Raw genomic sequence first — 23951 nt, forward strand, 5'->3', positions numbered from 1 at the left:
CCAGCCACCTGTTGAGATACTACCACTAGAGAGTTATGGGGTCTTTTGACTGGCCAGACAGTACTACATTGGATCCTTCTCTCTGGTTACGGTTCATTTTCCCTTTGCCTACACACACCGAATAGCCTGGCCTATTCTTTACATATTCTCCTCTGTCTTCATACACCTGACAATACTGAGATTACCAAACAATTCTTTTTTCTCCTAAGGGGCACTGTCCTGAATTTTTTTTTTTTTTTTTTTTAGCTCAGTGACCACTTTCCTCTTGGTAAAGGTAGAAAAGACTCTTTTAGATATGGTAAGCAACTCTTCTAGGAGACGGACACTCCAAAATCAAGCCATTGTTCTCTAGTCTTTGGTAGTGCCATAGCCTCTGTACCATGGTGTTCCACTGTCTTGGGTCAGAGTTCTCTTGCTTTAGGGTACAATCGGGCACACTATTCTATCTTATTGCTCCTCTTGTTCTGTTCAATTTTTCATAGTTTATATAGATATTTATTTTAATGTTACTCTAAAATATTTAATTTTTCCTTGTTTCCTTTCCTCACTGGGCTATTTTCCCTGTTGGAGCCCCTGGGCTTTTAGCATCCTGCTTTTCCAACTAGGGTTGTAGCTTAGCAAGTAATAATAATAATAATAATAATTAATAATAATAATAATAATAATGATAATAATAATTAAGAGGGTGAATTCTTTCCCTCTCATTCTGTAACAAATAGCCAAGCCTTTGATAAAACTCCTTATAATGAATTGTATTAAATTTATGACTTTGCCCCAATATATCCTGGCACAGGGATGCCATTTATTCCCAGTTGCAACTAGGAAAACCCAGCATATGCGCTATGAAGTTAAAAAATGAGATTGGACAGTAAGATGGAACACAGGGATGATAGAAAGCAAGTGGAGCTAAAGGTCCAAAGGTTACTGCAAGGACCATTATGTCATGACCACAGTGCACTGATGTTACTATACCCTGTATGGGTGCCTTGTATCAAACATATTTTATGGGTAGTAAAGTTAAGAAATTTAAGCAGTTGAAATAGGATTCACATTTGTAAAGGAACTTGAAAATCAATTAATGAAAGATTTTACTTGCGCTTACAAAAAGTTTTGACATTTAACCTGTATTTATGGATAGTACATATACTGTAGATTCTGCTAATAATGAGAATATTGTACAGTATAGCAATGTAAATAATAAAAGTTCTAAGATAACGAGTGGGGCAAATAAAAAACTGTACTGAACACTGATGTGAATAATTATGGAACTAGACACTCTACTTAGCTGGAGCTACTTAAGAATTTACTTTCAAAATAGTGGAATATTTTTCTTATTCAAAAAGCTGTTCAAAATAGCAATAGGTATATCCTGATTAAATCTACATGAAAGTCATAAAACTAAATCCATGTAGTGACAATATGAAATACCTAACGATTCTGATATAAAGGGGAATGAAAACTCCTACTTTATTCGTGTTTATTGCATGGCTGCTATAATAATATCACCCTCAATTATTGCTATAAAGTACTGTATTTTGATCATGCTGCTGATTCTTGGTGACTTACACTGTAAATTTGTCTTATAGTAAGGAGATGTGAACTGTAATTAGCGATACAATTCATGTCTTAGTATAACTAAATTCTAGAGCTCTACAATGAAGCACAAACACCACTGGAAGACATTGTCTAAATTAAATTATGTCTGTTACCATTATTGTAATACTTGGGAGACACTAGTACTGAACCCTAAGGTCCACATTAATTATAATAGCTATTTTAGATGCTATTACAGTCATCTGGCTTTGACGGTATATTTCATGTTAAATATACAAACTTAAATATAAAAAATTCTTGATAGTTTTAGTTAATTACATTTTTTTTTCACTTGAATTATGCTATATTGTCTTAGGCTACATCCCCAAAAGTAGGAATTAGGCTGATGCAGACTAAACCACAAATTCATAATACCCTGATTCCAATAAAATCCTCATTAAAATCAATGCATTCCAAATTTAAGGCTCAGCCAGCTCTTGCCGAATTGCCGCATCTATGGACGCACCTTAAGTCAGCCCTGAACTGAGTCATCCATAAAAGGACTCAACAGTCTTTCTCTCTAGCAAGTAACCCTCATTACAAGGTATGATTTACTCACTTTGCTATGGCTTCATTAGCTGCCTTGACTTCTTGCAGTGTGGAAGCTATGGTGTTAGTTCTGATATCCAGCACCCTTAATCTCTCCTTTTCCTTTATGAAGCAGCCTACTCTGTACTCTTTTAATCCATACCTGGACAATTTAACATACGCAGGGAGATTGCTATTAAGACTGGCATTCATCCCATATGAGAAATGTAGGCAGATTTCAAAACTATCAACGGTAGCCTATAGGATGTTTGAAAATTGTTATTTCAAGTTCTTCTGATGGAATGTAGAACAGTAAGCAGCTTCAACTGGGCAAATACATATTGGGTAAGCAGGGACTGTACTGTATTATAGTCAGAATACCTATCATTGAAACAGAACTCCAATCCATATTTCTGCTGCACAGAAAATATTTGAAAGAGCCAAGTTTCTATCATTGATAGAAATGATTGATATTTGACTGTTGAATGGCTACATCAACACAGGTAGTGACTTGACTGGTGAAAGCAGGATCAGCTAAGCTTGAATTTAAACTGTATTAATTCTAATGAGACTGTTCAGACAGAGGGCTAAAGGCACTAGGTGGAATGGTCTCATTATAATTAATCTATTCTAAATCTACGCTTCAGTCAGCACCAGCCAAATTTCCGCCTGTGCAGACACACACAATACTGTTGATAATAGAATTGCATTTAGGATGAATGTGACTATATGTTGCAATACTGATTTTATACTTGTGTAAGATACAATGTGCAGTGCATTAGAGCTTCATAGCTGTTAAAAAAATAATAATGGGTACGTCAAAGATCTTATGGAACCTCCAGGACCTTAGCTATCCTGGATATACAGCTGATAAATGAAACCAACACCTCTGAGTCCACATCCAGAGTTAAGGCAGCTATTAACATTGTGGTAGAGTGAGTTGAAGGGATCCTTTTACAGAGTTATAATAAGAAAAGATGAAAGACTTTATTCTTCTCTTGATGTCTATTTTAGTCTACCACTGAACAGTTCAAGGCTGTGAATAGGTAAAATAAGATCAGATGTTTCACTGGCGTATAGTATGAAGCATATCAGTTAACGGCATTAAACACAGTGTGTTCCTGCACACTACATATCATTAATTGGCATAAACCTTAATCTACTGGTTTTGACAGCTGATATACAATTCAAACTGAAGTAACAGATAACGAGGCAAGCAGTGGTCTTTCAGAGGCAGTTCACAGTCATGGCACTAGTCTTGTACAGTATAAAACTGATAACTAAGAGTTAGGGATTTCGTCTGGATTCAATTTTGAGTATGGTATTTCTTATTGCAATTCATTAACATTGCATAAGGTAAAAAGAGCAACATATCATTGTAAGCCAATTTCTTTCCCAAAATTTTCCTTAGATTAATGACTAAAGCTGATACTTTTTCCCTAGATTAATGACTAAAACTGATACTTTTTCCTTAGATTAATGACTAAAGCTGATACTTTTTCCTTAGATTAATGACTAAAACTGATACTTTTTCCTTAGATCAATGACTAAATCTGATACTGAGTAGCTTTTGTTACTTTAGGGTTTAAAAGTAATCTATAGTTAATCTTAATTGCTAAGGTTGACTAGAAATCATTATATAATCTTCAAGACTACAAGGAACTTCCTACAGTTTTTGCAAACTCCCAATAAAGCTTTTAATAAGACATCAAAATCAAATTACATCTGTACTGCTGTCCTCTAGCAGAAACTCATATGATTATATCTAACCAGTCAGTGGGAATAGGAATTTAGAATTTTACAGTGTTTTATATAGGTGTTAGAATTTTATGACAAATTTCAAATTATAAAATCTATCAATGGTTTTTACATCAAAGTATCAGATACTGTTGAAAAAAAAAACACATATAATACCCAAGTTATCACATGATATTTTCACTTCAGGATTTTAACTGAACTACCTTTAAATCTGTGATAAACCTCCCAAATGAAGATAACCTGAAATCATTTGTTGAAGCACTTCCACAGCTAACATATTTTGTAATGGCAGAATTTAAAAAGCATTGTATATTATTAGTGTTCTTTTACCAAGAAAGGTTCTTTGCCATTTGTCAAAGAGGTTTGGACATGGATTTTCTGTTCTAACCTTTCAGAGGAATGTCCTTGGAGGTCACAGAGCACTTTAACCTTAAAAGGGCTACTACTGTGCTAATTTTCGAGGCTCCTAAATACATGCTTCCTTTTTGTGCTGCTTAATTAGCTTGGCGGGTCACAGAAATTGTTGTGGCAAACAACATATTACAAGTAAATTTGTTACCCAGATGAATTTTCCTCTTCTTTTAATGTAACATGTAAATTTCTCAGCAATTTGAACCAAAGCATTTTACAGTACTGTATATGTACAGAATATGAAAATGGTCTGTCTGATATGTGAATACATTATAATTACAAAAATGAGAAATATAAAAAATGGACTCAAAATTATGCAATACATATGACACAGAAGACAGTTGTAGGAAATGCTCTGATTGTGCAGTCCAGATATATGTTAAACACAAAGGCTATCAGATACATCGGTTATTAATACTGGAAATAACTTGTGCAAACATACCATGGTACTTATTCATCAGCTATGACAAATTTGAATTGTCTGCTATCCTCAATATCGGCAATATACAGAAAGAAGTTAAATATTTGAGTTGAAACACAAAATATATTCGTTTACTTTTTCATATATAAGTTATATTACACCTTTTATTTTTTTCTAAAATCATGTATGGGGAATAATTGACCAAATTACCAGGATTACTTCAGTATGTCACAATTCATCAACATGTACTACAATTCAGATTGTAAATTGATAAAACAAGTAATTATGTCATTGTATCACAGAAAGATATAAAATACCAAAGTAGCTTATGTAAGCAGAACTAAACAAACCTTTATGACTGATATGAACTTACTGTTTTACACAAATTGAACAAAAGTCTCAGTTCACTTTATAGTTATGAATGTGTTGTCACCTAACAATAAAGTATCATTAAATGTAGGATCAAAGCAATATCTATTTCCTCTGTTGGAACCGATGAGCTTATAGCATACTACTATTCCAACTAGGGTTATAGTTTAGCTAGTAATAATAACGATAATAGAAACCTATACGATTCACCACTTCCATTTCTGTAACTTAATCGGGTTCTGCACGTTTGATAAGTTTGGGTCTAAAAGTAAAAATTAGCAAATAAGAAAATTTTTACATACTGTATACATCCAATGTTACATAAATTATATTAGCTTTCATAAGAGGTTTGTCAATTAAAATACCCAGCAAGTGTAAATTATGTGAAAAAAGCGAGGCGATTGTGGAAACTTCCTTGTAATCCAGGTACTATATTATTCCCCATACTGCATATTCATGGGTACTACAGTATATACCAGTACATTTTTAATGTTGTCTACCATAAATAAAGAAATCTGAGCCTACTACCTATATTATTAGATTTCTCCTCCAAGTTGAGAAAAGACATTTCTATATGCTTAAACATTTTTATGTACAAAAGTTGCATGATACTGAATTGAAATTTTGTTTTCACACCTGGAACAAAAATATATAGTGTATATTACAGTACTTTCGTTGCTTCAGCATATATTATGTAGTGTATATTACTTTCGTTGCTTCAGCATATATTATATAGTGTATATTACTTTCGTTGCTTCAGCATATATTATATAGTGTATATTACTTTCGTTGCTTCAGCATATATTATGTAGTGTACAGTATATTAGTTTCGTTGCTTCAGCATATATTATGTAGTGTATATTACTTTTGTTGCTTCAGCATATATTATGTAGTGTATATTACTTTTGTTGCTTCAGCATATATTATGTACTTGTTTTGGGTTTAAATCCAACCCTCCACTGAAGTCGAGTGAACCACTTCTCGGGCGGGTCATGTAGTGTACAGTATATTAGTTTCGTTGCTTCAGCATATACAGTGATACCTCGGTACTCGACCATAATCCGTTCGAGATCCGTGTTCGACCTCCGATTTGTTCGAGTACCGAATTTTTTTTCCCCATAAGAAATAATGGTATATATTCTATTCCGTTCCCAAGCACTCGAACAGGCCCAAAATATTAATAAAACGTGTACCTAAACAACAATAATTATCTAAATGTGTATGAAATTGGTCAGAAAATCCTATAAAACAATTTTAAACCATTTACTGTACTAAAATAAAACAATTTTAAACCATTTTCTGTACTGTAGTGAACATACCTTTGAGCAGCGGTTCGATGGCATACAGGGATGGATGTGGAGAGGATGGAAGGGGGAGGTTACTGCTTGGAAGGAGAGTCCCCTTCCATGATGTGGCGGGGTAGTTCTCCTTCAGGAGTTGTTTCTCTCTCCAATGAAAGGGTGGGCAGATCTATTTCAGGGGTTTCTTCTCTTCTTTGTCTCTTCTTTGGAGGAGAAACAGGCTTTGATGTAGCAGCTTTCTTTTCTTTTGTGAAAAACTGGTCTATTGTTAATTGTTTCTTCCTCCTCTGCAGTATTCTTCGAAAATGATACATGACACTATCATTAAACATATGCACTGCCCGGTTTGCTACTGCAATTTCTGGGTGGTATTTTTCAGCAAAAGCCTGCACATCTGCCCACTTGGAACAAATTTCATTGATGAGAGAACTTGGAACATCCTCCCTTACCTCATCCTCTTCTGAAGATTCCTGCTCCACAATCAGATCCTGCTGCTGTTGTTGTTGCAGGTGCAACAATTCCTCCACAGTCAACTCGGTAGAATGGCTTTCTACAAGCTCATCAATATCATCCTTGTCGACCTCAAGCCCCAAACTCCTGCCCATGACAACAATTTCCTCAACGACATCAGTGTCATCAGAAATTACAGGGGTAGCAGTGCTTGGACCCGCCTCTGGTTGGAAACCTTCAAACTCCCTCTCTGTGACACATGATGGCCACAGCTTACGCCAGGCAGAGTTCAATGTCCTATAGGTCACACCTCGCCAAGCTTGGTCAATCATGTTAACAGAGTTGAGGATGCTGAAGTGTTCCTTCCAGAATTCCTTTAGGGTCAACTTCGTGTCACTGGTCACTTCAAAACACTTTCTGAAAAGGGCCTTGGTATAGAGTTTTTTGAAGTTTGAAATGACCTGTTGGTCCATGGGCTGGAGTATGGGAGTAGTATTGGGGGGCAAGAATTTGATTTTGATAAAGCTGTATTCTTCTTTCAAGTCATCCTCGAGACCTGGAGGATGTGCAGGAGCATTGTCCATAACCAGAAGACATTTCATTGGCAAGCTCTTTTCAATGAGGTAAGCCTTAACCTGGGGGGCAAACGCTTCGTTTATCCACTCAGTAAAGAATTGTCTTGTGACCCAAGATTTAGTGTTCGAGCGCCACATAACTGGTAGTGCACTTTTACAAATATTATTTCGTTTGAACACCCGGGGGTTGTCCGAGTGGTACACTAACAAGGGTTTGATCTTGCAATCGCCACTTGCATTTGCACACAGCAACAATGTTAGCCTATCTTTCATTGGCTTGTGACCTGGCATCTTCGTCTCGTCCTTGGTAATGTACGTATTGGCTGGCATTTTCTTCCAAAATAACCCAGTCTCATCACAATTAAAGACTTGTTGTGCGATCAAATTTTGTTCATTTATGTACCGATCGAATTCCCCCACGTATTTATCGGCTGCAATTTGATCCGAACTAGCTGCCTCCCCATGCCTAGTAACACGATGAATACCTGTTCTATTACGAAACTTTTCAAACCAACCCCTGCTCGCTTTAAATGTAAATGAATCACTTTCACTGGTACTCGGACTTTTCTTCACTAATTCTTCATAGATATGCAACGCTTTTTCACAAATGAACGCTTCACTAACACTTTCCCCGGCCAACTGTTTTTCTTTAATAAATATTAAAAGCAACTTTTCCATCTCCTCAATCACTTGTGGCCTTTGCTTAGTTACCGCCGTAACTCCCGTTGCAACATTCGCCTTCTTAATCATTTCTTTATGCTTTAAAAACGTAGAAATGGTCGACTTCGCCATTCCGTATTCTACCGCTAAATCGGACACTCGTACACCATTCTCATATTTCGCTATAATTTCCTTCTTCAACTCGATCGTTGTTCGCACTGTTTTCCTCTTCTCCTTCCCCTTAACACTCATTACTTTCTTGGGACTCATTATGAAAGCTAAAAAAGCAATTAAAAGCACTGAAAATCACTAAATCACAACGAATGCTGATCGCGCGTTGTCTGAGTGACGCTCTCGAGAGAACTGATGCTTCCCGAACAAGCGAGAGTGGCCGAGATGGCGCGATCATCACAAAGCCCATGCGGTCGTCACGTGTTCGGCTGGTCGAGTACCGAATTTTTGGTCGAGCACCGCAGCAAAAATTTCTCGAAAATTTTGGTCGAACTCCGAATTGTTCGAGTATAGAGTCGTTCGACTACCGAGGTATCACTGTATTATGTAGTGTACAGTATATTAGTTTCGTTGCTTCAGCATATATTATGTAGTGTACAGTATATTAGTTTCGTTGCTTCAGCATATATTATGTAGTGTATATTAGTTTCGTTGCTTCAGCATATATTATGTAGTGTATATTACTTTTGTTGCTTCAGAAATAATACGTTGACCAATATCGTCCTTAGAAATAAAAGTATTATAAGGACTGTTAATAACTTCAGGTAAGATGTACAGTAAATGCTGTGCTGTAGATTCAAACAAGGATAAAATTTGACACAGGAAAATTACATGTCAGTTGAATCTAACCAAGAAAATAAAAAGCAACAAACAAACAAAACATCGCTGAAAAAGATAAATACATGGATATTACTAAGGGGTCAAAGGTATAGAGAGACCCTTTAGAAAGAAAAAACATGGCAGACAGTAACTTTTTTCAGAAAAAGAAAACATAAAAAGTTGTAGCATGAACTCAAAGGAATAACAGTGTTTAATCTCAACACCATAATGAAGATGCATTTTCACACTACTTGGAACAGAAATCAATGAAGATATAAACATATAAATAAATTAGTTGTATAAAAGAATGGACGGTAAAAAATGGAAAGGACAATATACAACAACAGACAATATACAACAACAGGTAATCTTATGAAAGAACAGAATCTCACGAAGAGTTCTGGTTGAACATAGGCTAATAATAATAATTCGAAGATTGAATGTAAAAATTGCTGCTTTGCTGGAAAGGTTAACAAGTTAGTATGTACTAGAACCAACCACATAAAAAGGTATGGTGTATTTTCTTAACACCCGGAAATAATGTAATAAAAGATTGCTCCATGAAAATCTCTAACTGGAAAGTTTTGAACCACAGCAATAGACAAATGTTTTGGGAGAAAAAATACTATTTTATGAGTTCTTCATAGGTAGGGATGCAGTAACAAGTAGTAAAACATGCTCAGTACAGATGGGCCAATGCATGAAATGAAAGGAAACATAATAATTCAGTCCCGGTTCTTTGCAGTGAATCAGTGATCCACTACATGAAGGAGAAGTTATTTTGAATCTTAAATGGTGCAGAACAGGTATAGGATAAAGCCCAACATTCTTAAAGTTATTATAGACCTAGCACAATGTGGTAAAGTAAATTACTTATTTACAGAGTGGTAAGACTAAAATCCCTGACAATGGGCAGTACTCTCGCAGTGTGCATGAATGTCACTGTTAGTTACTGTATACTGCACATAAATACTGTAAATTAAAACACATGTCGTGTTTATAGAGATCCTTAATTTCTAAATGATTTCTCTTCATTACAATCAAACAAAAAGAGTACAAGGATAGTTCTTGTTTTAAAGTTCTGTATACTGTACATCTATAAGCTTGGCTTAATTTTCTTTACAGCCTAAAGGCCTACTACCAAGTGTTAATGTAAACTATTCTATTTGAAAATCTAATTGGCAGCCATTTCTACTTGCATATTGAATTGTCTACATCTCCACTAAATTATGACCTTAGAAGTTTAATTACTGAAGCCACTAAGTTAATTTGCGTCTGTTGCCTTGCAAATTCTACAAAATCTTAACTTTCTTGTTTCTTAATAAGATACCGTAAGGCATTGTGGTCAAAGAATGGTACATCAATGAACCACATTATCCTGTCATTTGACAGGATGCAACAGACAATAGTATGTAAGGCCACACACAATTAAGAACATTACCTTTTTCAGTGGGCTGCGCCATAACACTATCTGCGAGACTTATGTATCTCAGGATCTTAATTCCTACAAACATCAAATCGTGGCTAAGACTCTCAAAGGATAAAATACCAAAGGATTCACAACCTACAAAAGGAGAAAGGAGCTTTTGGAAAACTTCACTGCTTACTGGAAATATTTGACCAAGAATGATGCTAAACTAAACACCTAAAATTATTATCTGTACATCCTTCTAATGGTCATGAGATTGTAAGGGAAATTATTCACCCCTTTTAGGATATCTAGGCTCTTACGAGTAAGGAAAAGTTCTGAAACGAGTCAATAAAAGCTTATAATATACCACTCCTCTTGACTGTCATTATGAATGGACACATTGCTGCTTCGCTCTGAAACAGCAACAAAGTTATGAGTATAAAGTGAGTGTATTACATGGAATCATTATAAAACAATGTAAAGATTGAAAATAATCCAATAAATTTTTGGGTAAAGTTTTGAAAAAAGCTATTCTTTTGATTTAATATTTCCTGTCTCGGATACTAAAAAGAATCAAAATAACTACAGTATACAATTTCCTGGAACAATAGTTATGGTAATGTTGAAATTTTCAAATTTGTACAGTACAAAGAGTAAATAACAACCTTACATTCCATTGTACTTGATACAAACATCCGTAATAAAAATACTGTTAAACATATATTCAACAAACAGTACAAACTGACACCATTTACTATCTTTCAAAGAAAAAACATAAACTTGACACAATTTTACAATGTTCGTCACAAAATTTACAAACCGGTACCTCTTCTATATATAAATGTGTCAGGATATTACCTAACAATAATCTAATGGACAATAAACTTGTGGTTTTCTGTAGAGTATTGTATTCAATAAAAAAGAATCTTTATAATACTTAACTGGAAAAAAATTCTTTAAAACTTCCTCCATAAATATATCACAACCAATAAAAGACCAAGACGAATAGGTCCGTTCAAAAGGATACTGTCAAGGAAGAGCCAAGCCAAGATACAGGGTAACTGGAGACCGAGTGTTGTCAGAAGAAAGGTCACCAGCCAGGTGTTGCATCGATTTCTATTTACATCCAAACTGAGGAGAAGAAACGTATGAAAAAAATAGCAATACAACTTCAGGTTTACATTTACATAGCTTTGAATAAGTTATTACTATTTTGTGGCTTGTCCTATCAAGGAAATGTCTCCAAAATTAATCTGGTACAAAAAATTTTTACAAACAATATTTGTGTTGTGAGCACCTTTGAATTTCTTTGAAAAGGGCACGAATATTCAAAGGGCAATATAAACCAAGAAGCATGAGCATAGTGCAAAAACTAGTTATTATTATTATTATTATTATTATTACTAGCCAACCTACAACCCTAGTTGGAAAAGCAAGATGCTACAAGCCCAAGGGCTCCAACAGGGAAAAAAAGAGCCCAGTGAGGAAAGGAAAAAAATAAATGATGGGAATAAATTAACAATAAATCATTCTAAAAACATTAACAGCGTCAAAACAGATATGTCCTATATAAACTATTAACAATGTCAATAACAGATATGTCATATATAAACAATAAAAAGACTCATGTCAGCCTGGTCAACATAAAAACATTTGCTCCTCAAGTATTCCACCAGGCAGACAACTCAAACAAAGGAATGACTACAGGCATGTACTAGATTAAAGCAAGATGTTTCACAATAATAATAATAATAATAATAATAATAATAATAATAATAACAATAATAATAATAATGATAATAATAATTATCATGCAACCAGTAAAATATTTAAGTATTCAAGGGGCTCTTTTCAATAATGAACATATATTACAGTTTTACAAATAATAAACATGAAAGGGAAAATGGAATTACATTTCTGTAAATCTTAAACATATAAATTTTCTCATCAGTCAACAGCAGCAACAATGAACACTTTAATGAGACAACTGAATTACACTTAAGAGTTATCTTACTGACTAAGGCCGTAGAAGGATTCAAAACGGTTTACAAAAAAATCAATAAAACTATTTTACAATATATTTTTGTCATCTTTGTAAGCCTATTTTTCTATGTTAACCCTTTCACCCCCAAGCTATTTGGAACTTTCCAACCCTTAACCCACAGGCATTTTTGTTCAAGCACATTTTGCAATATATATTTTTTAAATTGCTCTAACAGCCTTAATTTTCGTTATAGAGAGGTCAGGTTGGTCTCATTCTTTTGGAAAATGCCTGAAGTTTCTCATAAAGTTATCAAAAATATGGCAAAAAAATGTGAATAGCAGTTTTTTGCAAGGACGTACCAGTACGTCCATGGGGGTAAAGGGATGAGTTTTGTGAAACGTATCAGTACATCCATTGGGGGTAAAAGGGTTAAGAATTAATTGAATGGCCTATTCTTTACAGATTCTCCTCTTTCCTCATACACCTGACAACACTGAGATTACCAAACAATTCTTCTTCACCCAAGGGGTTAACTACTGCACTGTCCAGTGGCTACTTTCCTCTTGGTACGGGTAGAAGAGACTCTTTAGCTACGGTAAGCAGCTCTTCTAGGAGAAGGACACTCCAAAATCAAACCATTGTTATCTAGTCTTGGGTAGAGCCATAGCCTCTGTACCATGGTCTCCCACTGTCTTGGGTTAAAGTTCTCTTGCTTGAAGGTACACTCGGGCACTCTATTCTATCTAATTTCTCTTCCTCTTGTTTTGTTAAAGTTTTTGTTGTTTGTATAGGAAATATTTATTTCAATGTTACTGTTCTTAGAACATTTTACTTTTCCTGGTTCCCTTTCCTCACTGGGCTATTTTCCCTGTTGGAGCCCCTGGGCTTATAGCATCCTGCATTTCCAACTAGGGTTGTAGCTTAGCATTTAATAATAATAATAATAATTATAATAATAATAATAATAATAATAATAATAATAATAATAATAATAATAATAATAATAATAATAATAATAATAAACCATTTAAGAGATAAAAAAGCGCACCAATCCAAGCATTGTCATTCAAATTACAGTATTATAAAAGGAATGGGAAAAAATTAAACCAGATCAACTACCAGTAATGACAAATTAACAAGAATAACTCTAACAATTTGTGGGATATATTTTATCATAATTAATGTATGTCTTCATCAAACTTGTTAGTAATGAAAACTTAACTAGTGCTTACGCAAAGGGATGAGAAAGAATTAAACCGGATCAAGTACCGGTAATTGTAAACTAGCTTAAAAAACTCTAACAATTTATGGGATATACTTCTAATATAATTAATGCATGTATTCATCAAACTTGTTAATAATGAAAGCTGCACTATTATTTACACAAAGTACATGTAATTCATAGGAAAGGGAAAAATGATCCCCTTCACCTCAGATCAAATTGTTTCTTTTGAAAAACTTACAGAAAAGTTTGATGTGTCCGTGACGTCTTCTATGTCACATAAATTGCTAACCAAGTTATTGTTTTTCAGAAATGAAAGGAATTTTAATTAAACATTTTTTTTTGCAATTGCCCTCTTACATTTATTACATTCAAATGATCTATTTCTGAGTTTTATCAGGGGCTTCATGACTTATGAAATAAAATGTTAAACTTTTCTCACCTCATCCAACGTTTAATAAAGATGAGAAGAAATGCAGGAAACTGTAGTGTCGTCCACTGAAAATCCATAAAGGGTACAGTTATGGTACTAATTAACTTCATTATATACAGTATCTCTTTAGGCAATATAATCAACACTGTATGTATTAAAATTGCAATGCTAGCACTGTTCAATCCATAAAAAGGCTGTGAAGCAATTGAACTTTTAGAATAAACTATTGACATACAGTATCATAATTATAAAAAAAATCTAAATATTCAGAATAATCTGTATGAGATTTTGTTATGAACATTATAATCTAAACATTTAAGGTAATCCATATGTTTTTGTTATGAACATTATTTCAAGGATGTAAAATAAATGAAGATGTTTCCTAGGTCAAAAAATGATATATAAAGTTGATGACACAAATTCTTTGTACAGCATTCTACACTACTTATATCAAACCACTTCAATATAGAATATCCCATGCTTACCAGGAAAAACGCATCCGGATATGTCAATTCTCCCGGAAGAATCGTGGAGCCAACAAATATTCCCCACATGAACACAACGCCATACATATCTCCCGCAAGGCGTCCCACGTACCACGGTCCTGTATTGATACAAATGAATAGTGTTTGTTGAACATCAAATCAGTAACTTTCTAAACATACACACAAACAAATCAGAGGGCTGTACAGTACTGGTGCTATCACCTCCAAAGATGATTAAGGAGTACGATATATATATATATATATATATATAATATATATATACATTATATATATATATATATATATATATATATATATATATATATATATATATATATATATATATATATATATATATATATATATATATATTATTGTCATTAATGTTGTAGATATAACAGTAGGTAATTGTAGAAATTCATACAAGATACATGTAAATTTTGCTTTACTGTTTCTTATTAAGCATTCTCTTGCTTGGTGGTACACTGTTCTATATTAATTTTCTGTTTTCTTTAAATTTTTATAGTTTATAAAGGCCTATGAAAGATCTAATCTAATGATGTTACTGTTCTTAAAATATTTTATTTTCATTGCTTTTTATTTCACTTGTAGTTTATTTATGTCCTTGTTTCCTTTCCTCACTGGGGTATTTCTTCCCTGTTGGAGCCCTTGGGCTTAAAGCATCTTGTTTCAACTATCGTTTTATTCCAGCTGTGGCCAAGTTGTGGAATGATCTTCCTAATCGGGTGGTTGAATCAGTAGAACTTCAAAAGTTAGAACTTGCAGCATTATGTTTTATTGTTGAACAGGCTGACATGAGTCTTCTTAGAGTCAATATGTTAATTATCAGTTTTAATGTTATTAATGTTTTTTTTTTAATATTCTATTTTAAATTTTCATTAATTGTTATATCGCTTATTTATTTCCCTTTTTTCTTCTCCTGCCTGGGCTAATTTTCCCTGTTGGAGCCCTTGGGCTTATAACATCTTGCTTTTCCAACTAGGGTTGTAGCTTAGATTGTAATAATAATAATAATAATAATAATAATAATAATAATAATAATAATAATAATAATAATATCCTGTTCTACAATTTGCTTAAAATGAGAGACATTACATTTAATTGAGAATCATCACACAAGAAAACACACGGTCTCCTCTAATGCTGAAGGGTAGAAACTTGACAACCAAAACAAATATAAACAGTCGTGTTGCAGAAAATTGCGTAGCTTAGCATTCCCGAATTTTCTAGTAAACTCTCTCTTTAAACTGCTGGCAATTATTTGCTAATAGTTAGCCATCAGGGCTACGTTGCAAATCCAGGCTACATCAAGGAGATTCCAAGTAACACTTAAATATGAATGCGCCACCAACGTTCGAGTCATTTTTGCTCTTCGAGGGAGAGAAGAAAATCATCAAAGAAGTTGATACCAAAGTAAGTTGAAGTAGCCATTGAGACTGCTACCCATCCGTTGCTTAATTAACCATAGTAGGATGAAGTTTTTTTTTTTATTGTATTTCAGCCCTGAATAGTCTCAATTTAACTTGGTCAAGCTACTTTTGACTAACTGATAGGCTAGCTTTAACTATTTTTTTTTTTAATGGTAAATTTGTGTTGTATTACAGGGTGTGATTTCGAACAGAAAATATAAGTTTTCCTATAATAAATAACGTGATTTAACGGAATTTGAAGTTCACTTCAACCACAAACAAACAGATCAACCAATTCGGCTAACTTTAAGTTGACGAATTGGTTGCTGTTATTACGGATGAAATGAAGGTGAAAACCGGTTAAATCACGTTATTTCCTACAGGAAAACATATATTTTCTGTTAAAATGGTTAAATATAATCACTGTTGTCATATTTGTTGTGTTAAAATATTTAAATATAACTTTTTCTTTTGCAACTATTCTAAGGAAAATAAAATTTATTTTCAAGAGATAAATGACTACAATTCATTGACAATTTCAGGTTTGTAGTATATATTCGGAAGTTTTAATACACAAGTAATATTTGTTTTGGCTTATTTTCGTTTTAAAAATACAAAAAAAAAGTTTTATAGACATTTTAACTTGAGACGGCTAATATTTTGGTTTCCTTACAACGATTTATCAATTGTTAGTTGATAAAAATCATGTTAATTGAAGCAAATCTTCTCAATTATTAAAGATAATTCTTTCCTTCCAGGTACCAAATGCTGCTATTTATACTATCAATAAAGAGGATCACACACTGGGAAACATGATTCGCTTGCAACTCTTGAAGGATCCTAATGTTATGTTCACGGGTTACAAAAATCCCCATCCACTGGAACATAAAGTAATTTTACGGATTCAGGTATGTCTGGTACAGAAAACCTTTTCAATGCTTGATCAAGTGTCATTAGAAACTTGCGAATTGTATGTCAGTTAAGTCTGGCACAGAAGACCACTCCTCATTGGTCAAGTGTCATTAGAAAATTGAGAATTGTATGAAAACTTATTTGTTAAAATTTACTTCAACCACTTATATTGATTTTCCATTTATATTGCAGACAAAAATTGAGAATTGTATGAAAACTTGTTCGTTAAAATTTACTTCAACCACTTATATTGATTTTCCATTTATATTGCAGACAAAAAATTAGAATTGTATGAAAACTTGTTTGTTAAAATTTACTTCAACAACTTATATTGATTTTCCATTTATATTGCAGACAAAAAATGAGAATTGTATGAAAACTTGTTCGTTAAAATTTACTTCAACCACTTATATTGATTTTCCATTTATATTGCAGACATCTGATGCCAGTTACACACCTCACGACGCATTTATGAATGCAATTACAGATCTTATATCTGAACTGTCGCTATTGGAGGAGCGATTCAGGGAAGCTATTCGAGAGAAAAAGGAAGGATTTGATTAAATTTCTTCTTCCAATATCCATGGTGTTTATTTTTAAGACTTGTGATGAAAATAAAGTCTTTTTGTAAATTTAGGTTTTTAGTAACCTTGAAGAAAATACTTTGATAACCTTGAGTTATCTGGGCAAAGATATTTTCAATATTAAACTTACCCGATAATCATGTAGCTGTCAACTCCGTTGCCCGACAGAAATCTAAGGAGGGATACGCCAGCTATCACAATACTAGAAGGGGGTGTACTAACAGCGCCACCTGTGGCCAGGTACTCAAGTACTTCTTGTTGACACCTCCTCAATTATTCCTCTGTCGTGCCTCCGGCTAGACGTTCTGGGATACGCTCATGGTCTTCGAGTTTATTCTCGCTTATTTGGTGATGTATTCTCTTTGATTTACGGCTGTCGCATTACTGGAAACCTTCTGATATTAGCTAGATAGCTTTTATTTAATTCAGTTTAACGGTTAACGAATTTTTGCTTGTTTTTTGGATCTCCCTTTGACTTCTCTTGAAAACAAAATGTCTGACATTTCGCAAGCCCCCTCCCATAGACGTTGTAGGTCTTGCAATAGACGTATTCCGAAGGTCTCGGTAGATCCTCACACCGCTTGTTCTGACTGTAGGGACAGACCCTGTCAGTTAGAAAATCGATGTGAGGAATGCGCCGGTCTTTCGGAATTGGATTTTGTCCGACTTTTAAAGTATTCTTCTAAGTTAGAGAGAATTAGAGCTAGGAGGAGTTCTTCTCACTCTTCTTTATTTTCCTCATCTCATGATCCTCTTCCTGATCCTACCCCTGTAGTGGCTACCCCCGATCCTACTGTGTGCCCTCCGCCTGATATGTCAGTGGTTTTACGTGCTATTCAGGCTTTAGGCGATAAGGTAGAGTCAGTGGTAAGTGACCATAAGTCTCTGATGGCCGAAGTGAAAGAGTTGAAGGCCAAGAGTGCAGTGGGTGAAGTTAGTGCCAGTGCTGTGACGAGTGCTAGTGTCGGTGCAGTGCCTTGTACTAGTGTTAGTGCCAGTGTGGTGCGTGGGGATTTTTCTGTGCGAGCCAGTCGTTCTCCCAGTCCGGGACCTCTTGCAAGCTCCCAAGCCCAGGGGAGAAGCAATGTCGAAGGGCATAAGGGTTCGGCAGGCCTTGTTAGGCGCACAGAATCATCCTCAGTGGTTGCGGGCGTGTCTACCACAGACCGTCACTCCCACTTGCAGACGATTGAGCCCGTCTTCCGCTCGTCCGCTGATCTTCTCTCGGGGAAGAATCGTTGGTCTCAGGTCTCTAGACCTCTTAAACGCAGAGTCCAACCCACGAGTGCTCAGCCAGGTTGCAGTCGTTGGCTCAGCTCTGACTCGCCTCAGTCTTCTAGCGATTGTACTCCGCCCAAGAGGAGTAAGGTACAACAGAGCTGCACCGGTGGTGCAACCACTGTTATGGCTTTACCTCAGTCTGCTACTGTCTCTGCTGATCCCAAGTGGTCTATGCTTCAGTCCATGCAAGCTCAGCTTTCGGACCTGATGCGTGAGTGTCGTGCTGAGAGTGCTGCACCTCCTGCACCTGTGGTGCACCTATCTCCTGCACCGGTTCAGCCTGTGCTGCACCCTCCTGCACCGGTGGTGCACCAACCTCCTGCACCCGTTCAGCCTGTGCTGCACCCGCCTGCACCGGTGGTGCACCAACCTCCTGCACCCGTTCAGCCTGTGCTGCACCCGCCTGCACCGGTGGTGCACCAACCTCCTGCACCCGTTCAGCCTTTGCTGCACCCGCCTGCACCGGTGGTGCACCAGCCTCCTGCACCGGTTCAGCCTGTGCTGCACCCGCCTGCACTCGCTGCACCCAGTCGCAGCTCCATCTGCCAGGCGTACGATGTTGAACCTCTTCCACCTGTGAGTCAGTCTGCTCAGCTGCTGCACCGAGCTCTACCCGTGCACCCTGATCCTGCTACTCAGACATCTCTGCTTGCTGGAACTTTACCTTGTTCTGCACAGCCTCGATCTATTCACGCTTCACTCATACCACAGGAACAGGAACTTGCTGCACCTCCTCCTTCCACCTCTGTTGTTGTTCCTGCTCGTTTTGACTCTGCGGTTCAGCATTCGTATCCGATCCCGTCGCCTCATTCTGGGGTTGAGATTTCGGATGATGAGGAAGCACACCTTGATCCCTCTTCGGATGTGGACGACTCCAGACCCTCTCCACAGTCTCTTGATTTTCGCAAGGTCTTGGCTCTTCTCAGGGAGGTTTATCCAGACCATTTTGTCTCAGCTATACCCCGCTCTCCACCATCTGAGTTTTCGCTGGGAGTGCAACAAGCTCAGTCTTCCTATACCAAGCTTGTCCTAGCTAGATCCTCCAAGAGGGCTTTTAGGATCCTAGGGGAATGGCTGCAGTCTAAGCAACTTCTTGGCAAGACTTCCTTCATGTTCCCTCCAACGAAGCTCACTTCGAAAGCGAGCGTTTGGTATGCCACAGGGGAAGCACCAGGCTTGGGAATACCTGCCTCTGCCCAGGCTGACTTCTCAAGTCTGGTAGACTCGCCTCGAAGATCTGCTATGAGACGCTCAAAAGTGTGTTGGACCTTTTCGGACTTGGATCACTTGCTTAAAGGAGTGTTTAGAGCGTTTGAAATGTTTAATTTTCTAGACTGGTGCCTGGGGGCCCTCAGCAAGAAAACCTCCCATACGGACAAAGATTCTGCCATGCTGTTAATGTCCTGTATGGATAAGGCCATCAGAGACGGATCGGGCGAGCTAGCGTCCTTGTTCGTGTCAGGGGTTTTGAAGAAAAGGGAACAGCTGTGTTCTTTCCTTTCCGCCAGCATTACCCCTTGCCAACGTTCACAACTTCTGTTTGCTCCTCTTTCGAAGTTTATTTTTCCCGAAGAGCTCATTAAAGATTTGTCGGCTGCTTTGATTCAGAAAGACACGCACGATCTTGTGGCTTCTTCGGCTCGTAAGTCTAAGGCTTCCACCTCAGCCCCTAAGACTTACCGCTCCCCAGTGACTGATACTCCTGCGACTAGATTCATACCGCCCTTTCGTGGTAGAGCCCCCAGCCGAGGAAGCTCCCGTCCAGACTCTTACAGAGGCAAGTCCAGGAAAGGATCCAAGCCATCCAAAGGAAAACACTGACTCTCCGATTCTCCAGACGACAGTAGGAGCCAGACTCAAGACCTTCTGGCGAGCTTGGGAGATGAGAGGTGCAGACGCACAGTCTGTCAGTTGGCTGAGGTTCGGTTACAGGATTCCATTCTTCCTTCAACCACCTCTGACCACTTCGCCCATCAACCTCTCTCCCAACTACAAAGAGGAGGACAAGAGGCTAGCTTTGCACCAGGAGGTGTCGCTTCTTGTGCAGAAGAAGGCTGTGGTTGTAGTCCGGGACCATCAATCCCCGGGCTTCTACAACCGCCTCTTTCTTGTGGCCAAGAAGACAGGAGGTTGGAGACCTGTCCTGGACGTCAGCGCTCTCAACGAGTATGTCACCAAGCTGACGTTCACGATGGAGACGACCAAGTCGGTCTTAGCAGCGGTCAGACAGGAGGACTGGATGGTCTCATTGGACTTGAAAGATGCTTATTTTCACGTTCCGATTCATCCAGACTCCCAACCTTTCCTAAGATTCGTTTTCGGAAAGGTCGTCTACCAATTCCAAGCCCTGTGTTTTGGCCTAAGCACAGCTCCTATGGTCTTTACCCTTCTGATGAGGAATGTAGCCAAGTTCCTTCACTTGTCAAACATCAGAGCCTCCCTCTACCTAGACGACTGGCTGTTGAGAGCCTCCTCGAGTCGTCGTTGTCTGGAGAATCTTCATTGGACTTTAGACCTTATCAGAGACCTGGGTCTATTAGTCAATTTGGAAAAATCTCAACTCATTCCCTCACAATCCATCGTGTATCTGGGAATGGAAATTCAGAGTCAGAGTTTTCGGGCTTTTCCATCGGCCCCCAGGATAAGCCAAGCCCTAGAGTGCATCATGAGCATGCTGAAGAGGAACAGTTGCTCAGTGAGACAGTGGATGAGTCTCACAGGGACTCTCTCGTCCCTAGCCCTGTTTGTCGAGCTGGGCAGACTCCACCTCCGCCCTCTTCAATTCCACCTTGCAGCTCATTGGGACAAGAGTTCTACCCTGGAAGCAATCTCTATCCCTATCAACCAAGAGATGAAGACCACTCTCCTGTGGTGGAAGCACAACCTTCTTCTCAGAGAGGGTCTATCCTTGGCCATTCAGACCCCCAATCTTCATCTCTTCTCAGATGCATCGGACTCGGGCTGGGGTGCAACCTTGGACGGAAAGGAATGCTCCGGAATGTGGAACGAGGAACAACGATCTCTCCACATCAACTGCAAGGAACTGCTGGCAGTTCATCTAGCCCTGTTGAACTTCAAGTCCCTCCTGCTAGGCAAAGTGGTGGAGGTGAACTCGGACAACACCACAGCCTTGGCTTACATCTCCAAGCAAGGGGGGACCCATTCGAGGAGCCTTTACGAGATCGCAAGGGACCTCCTCATTTGGTCAAGAAGTCGAAACCTCTCTCTAGTCACGAGGTTCATCCAGGGCAATATGAACGTGTCAGCAGATCGTCTGAGCAGAAGGAATCAGGTCATTCCCACGGAATGGACCCTCCACAAGAGTGTGTGCAACAGACTTTGGACCTTGTGGGGTCAACCTACCATAGATCTGTTTGCCACCTCCATGACCAAGAGACTTCCTCTGTTTTGTTCTCCTGTTCCAGACCCTGCAGCAGTTCATGTGGATGCCTTTCTACTGAACTGGTCCCATCTCGACCTGTACGCATTCCCTCCGTTCAAGATAATCAACAAGGTTCTGCAGAAATTCGTCTCGCACGAAGGGACACGGCTGACGCTGGTTGCTCCCCTTTGGCCTGCAAGAGAATGGTTCACAGAGGTACTACAATGGCTAGTAGACTTCCCCAGGACTCTACCTCTAAGAGTGGACCTTCTACGTCAACCTCACGTAGACAGGTTACATCCAAACCTCCACGCTCTTCAACTGACTGCCTTCAGACTGTCGAAAGATTCGCTAGAGCTCGAGGCTTTTCGAAGGAGGCAGCCAGGGCTATTGCCAGAGCAAGGAGGGTTTCCACTCGTAGGGTCTACCAGTCTAAGTGGGAAGTCTTCCGAAGCTGGTGTAGAGCCAATTCAATATCCTCTACCAATACCTCTGTGACCCAAATAGCTGACTTCCTGCTTCATCTTAGAAATGAGAGATCCCTTTCAGCTCCTACGATTAAGGGATATAGGAGTATGTTGGCCTCAGTTCTCCGCCATAGAGGTTTGGACCTGTCTTCCAACAAGGACCTTCAAGACATTCTTAAGTCTTTTGAGACGTCTAAAGATCGTCGTCTTTCCACTCCAGGCTGGAATTTAGACGTAGTCTTAAGGTTCCTTATGACATCTAGGTTCGAACCTCTCCAGTCAGCTTCATTCAAGGACCTTACCCTCAAGACTCTTTTTCTCGTTTGCCTGGCAACAGCTAAAAGAGTCAGTGAGGTTCATGCCTTCAGCAAGAACATTGGTTTCACGACCGAGTCTGCTACATGTTCTTTCCAGCTTGGATTCCTAGCAAAGAACGAGCTTCCTTCACGTCCTTGGCCTAGATCGTTCGAGATACCTAGCCTTTCCAACATGGTAGGTAACGAACTTGAGAGAGTTCTTTGCCCTGTCAGAGCTCTCAAATATTATCTAAAGAGGTCTAAACCTCTCCGAGGACAGTCAGAAGCCTTATGGTGTGCCATCAAGAAACCCTCGAGACCCATGTCCAAGAATGGGCTTTCGTATTATATAAGGCTTCTGATCAGAGAAGCACATTCTCACTTAAAGGAGGAAGACCTTGCATTGCTGAAGGTAAGGACCCACGAAGTAAGAGCCGTAGCTACTTCGATGGCCTTTAATAAAAACCGTTCTCTGCAGAGTGTAATGGATGCAACCTATTGGAGGAGCAAGTCAGTGTTTGCATCTTTTTATCTGAAAGATGTCCAGTCTCTCTACGAGAACTGCTACACCCTGGGACCATTCGTAGCAGCGAGTGCAGTAGTAGGTGAGGGCTCAGCCACTACATTCCCTTAATCCCATAACCTTTTTAACTTTTCTCTTGAATTCTTTTGTTGTTTTTATGGTTGTTACGGTAGGCTAAGAAGCCTTCCGCATCCTTTTGATTTGGCGGGTGGTCAATTCATTCTTGAGAAGCGCCTGGGTTAAAGGTTGTGTAGAGGTCCTTTAGTAGGGGTTGCAACCCTATATACTTTAGCACCTTGGGTTGATTCAGCCTCCAAGAGGAACGCTGCGCTCAGTAAGGAAGACGAACTTAAAAAAGAGGCAGAGTAACGGTTCAATTCGACTTCCTTACCAGGTACTTATTATTTCATTTGTTATTAGAGATAACTGTTATATGAAATGTGGGGATACTTGGCTATCCTTTAATCTTGTTCACTGGTTTTCACCCACCCCCCTGGGTGCGAATCAGCTACATGATTATCGGGTAAGTTTAATATTGAAAAATGTTATTTTCATTAGTAAAATAAATTTTTGAATATACTTACCCGATAATCATGATTTAATTGACCCTCCCTTCCTCCCCATAAAGAACCAGTGGGATCGAG

At 38.0% G+C, this 23951-nt stretch overlaps 2 protein-coding genes across 3 annotated transcripts in view; one reads left to right on the plus strand and one right to left on the minus strand.

Moving 5' to 3' along the window:
- Nucleotides 1-3095: 3095 nt before the first annotated feature.
- Nucleotides 3096-23951, minus strand: part of LOC137629702 (transmembrane protein 62-like) — a 113841-nt gene continuing 92985 nt past the window's right edge. Inside the window, exons 12-15 of one of the 2 annotated variants that reach the window (XM_068361260.1) lie at nucleotides 14433-14551; nucleotides 13957-14012; nucleotides 11336-11439; nucleotides 3096-3394 (exon numbers count right to left, since the gene is read on the minus strand). In XM_068361260.1, the coding sequence (XP_068217361.1) occupies nucleotides 3366-3394; nucleotides 11336-11439; nucleotides 13957-14012; nucleotides 14433-14551 (308 nt within the window). In that variant the 3' untranslated portion in view covers nucleotides 3096-3365. Of the gene's footprint in view, nucleotides 3395-8625; nucleotides 11440-13956; nucleotides 14013-14432; nucleotides 14552-23951 lie in introns of those variants that run through there. The other variant, XM_068361259.1, reaches the window with a different exon arrangement.
- Polr2J (DNA-directed RNA polymerase II subunit RPB11) lies at nucleotides 15603-17406 on the plus strand. The gene is made up of 3 exons (XM_068361261.1): nucleotides 15603-15866; nucleotides 16621-16770; nucleotides 17210-17406. The coding sequence occupies exons 1-3, from the start codon at nucleotides 15789-15791 to the stop codon at nucleotides 17336-17338; spliced, it is 357 nt and encodes a 118-aa protein (XP_068217362.1). The 5' UTR covers nucleotides 15603-15788; the 3' UTR covers nucleotides 17339-17406.

This window comes from Palaemon carinicauda, chromosome 37, assembly GCF_036898095.1.
Source record: "Palaemon carinicauda isolate YSFRI2023 chromosome 37, ASM3689809v2, whole genome shotgun sequence".
Classification (NCBI taxonomy): Eukaryota; Metazoa; Arthropoda; class Malacostraca; order Decapoda; family Palaemonidae; genus Palaemon; species Palaemon carinicauda.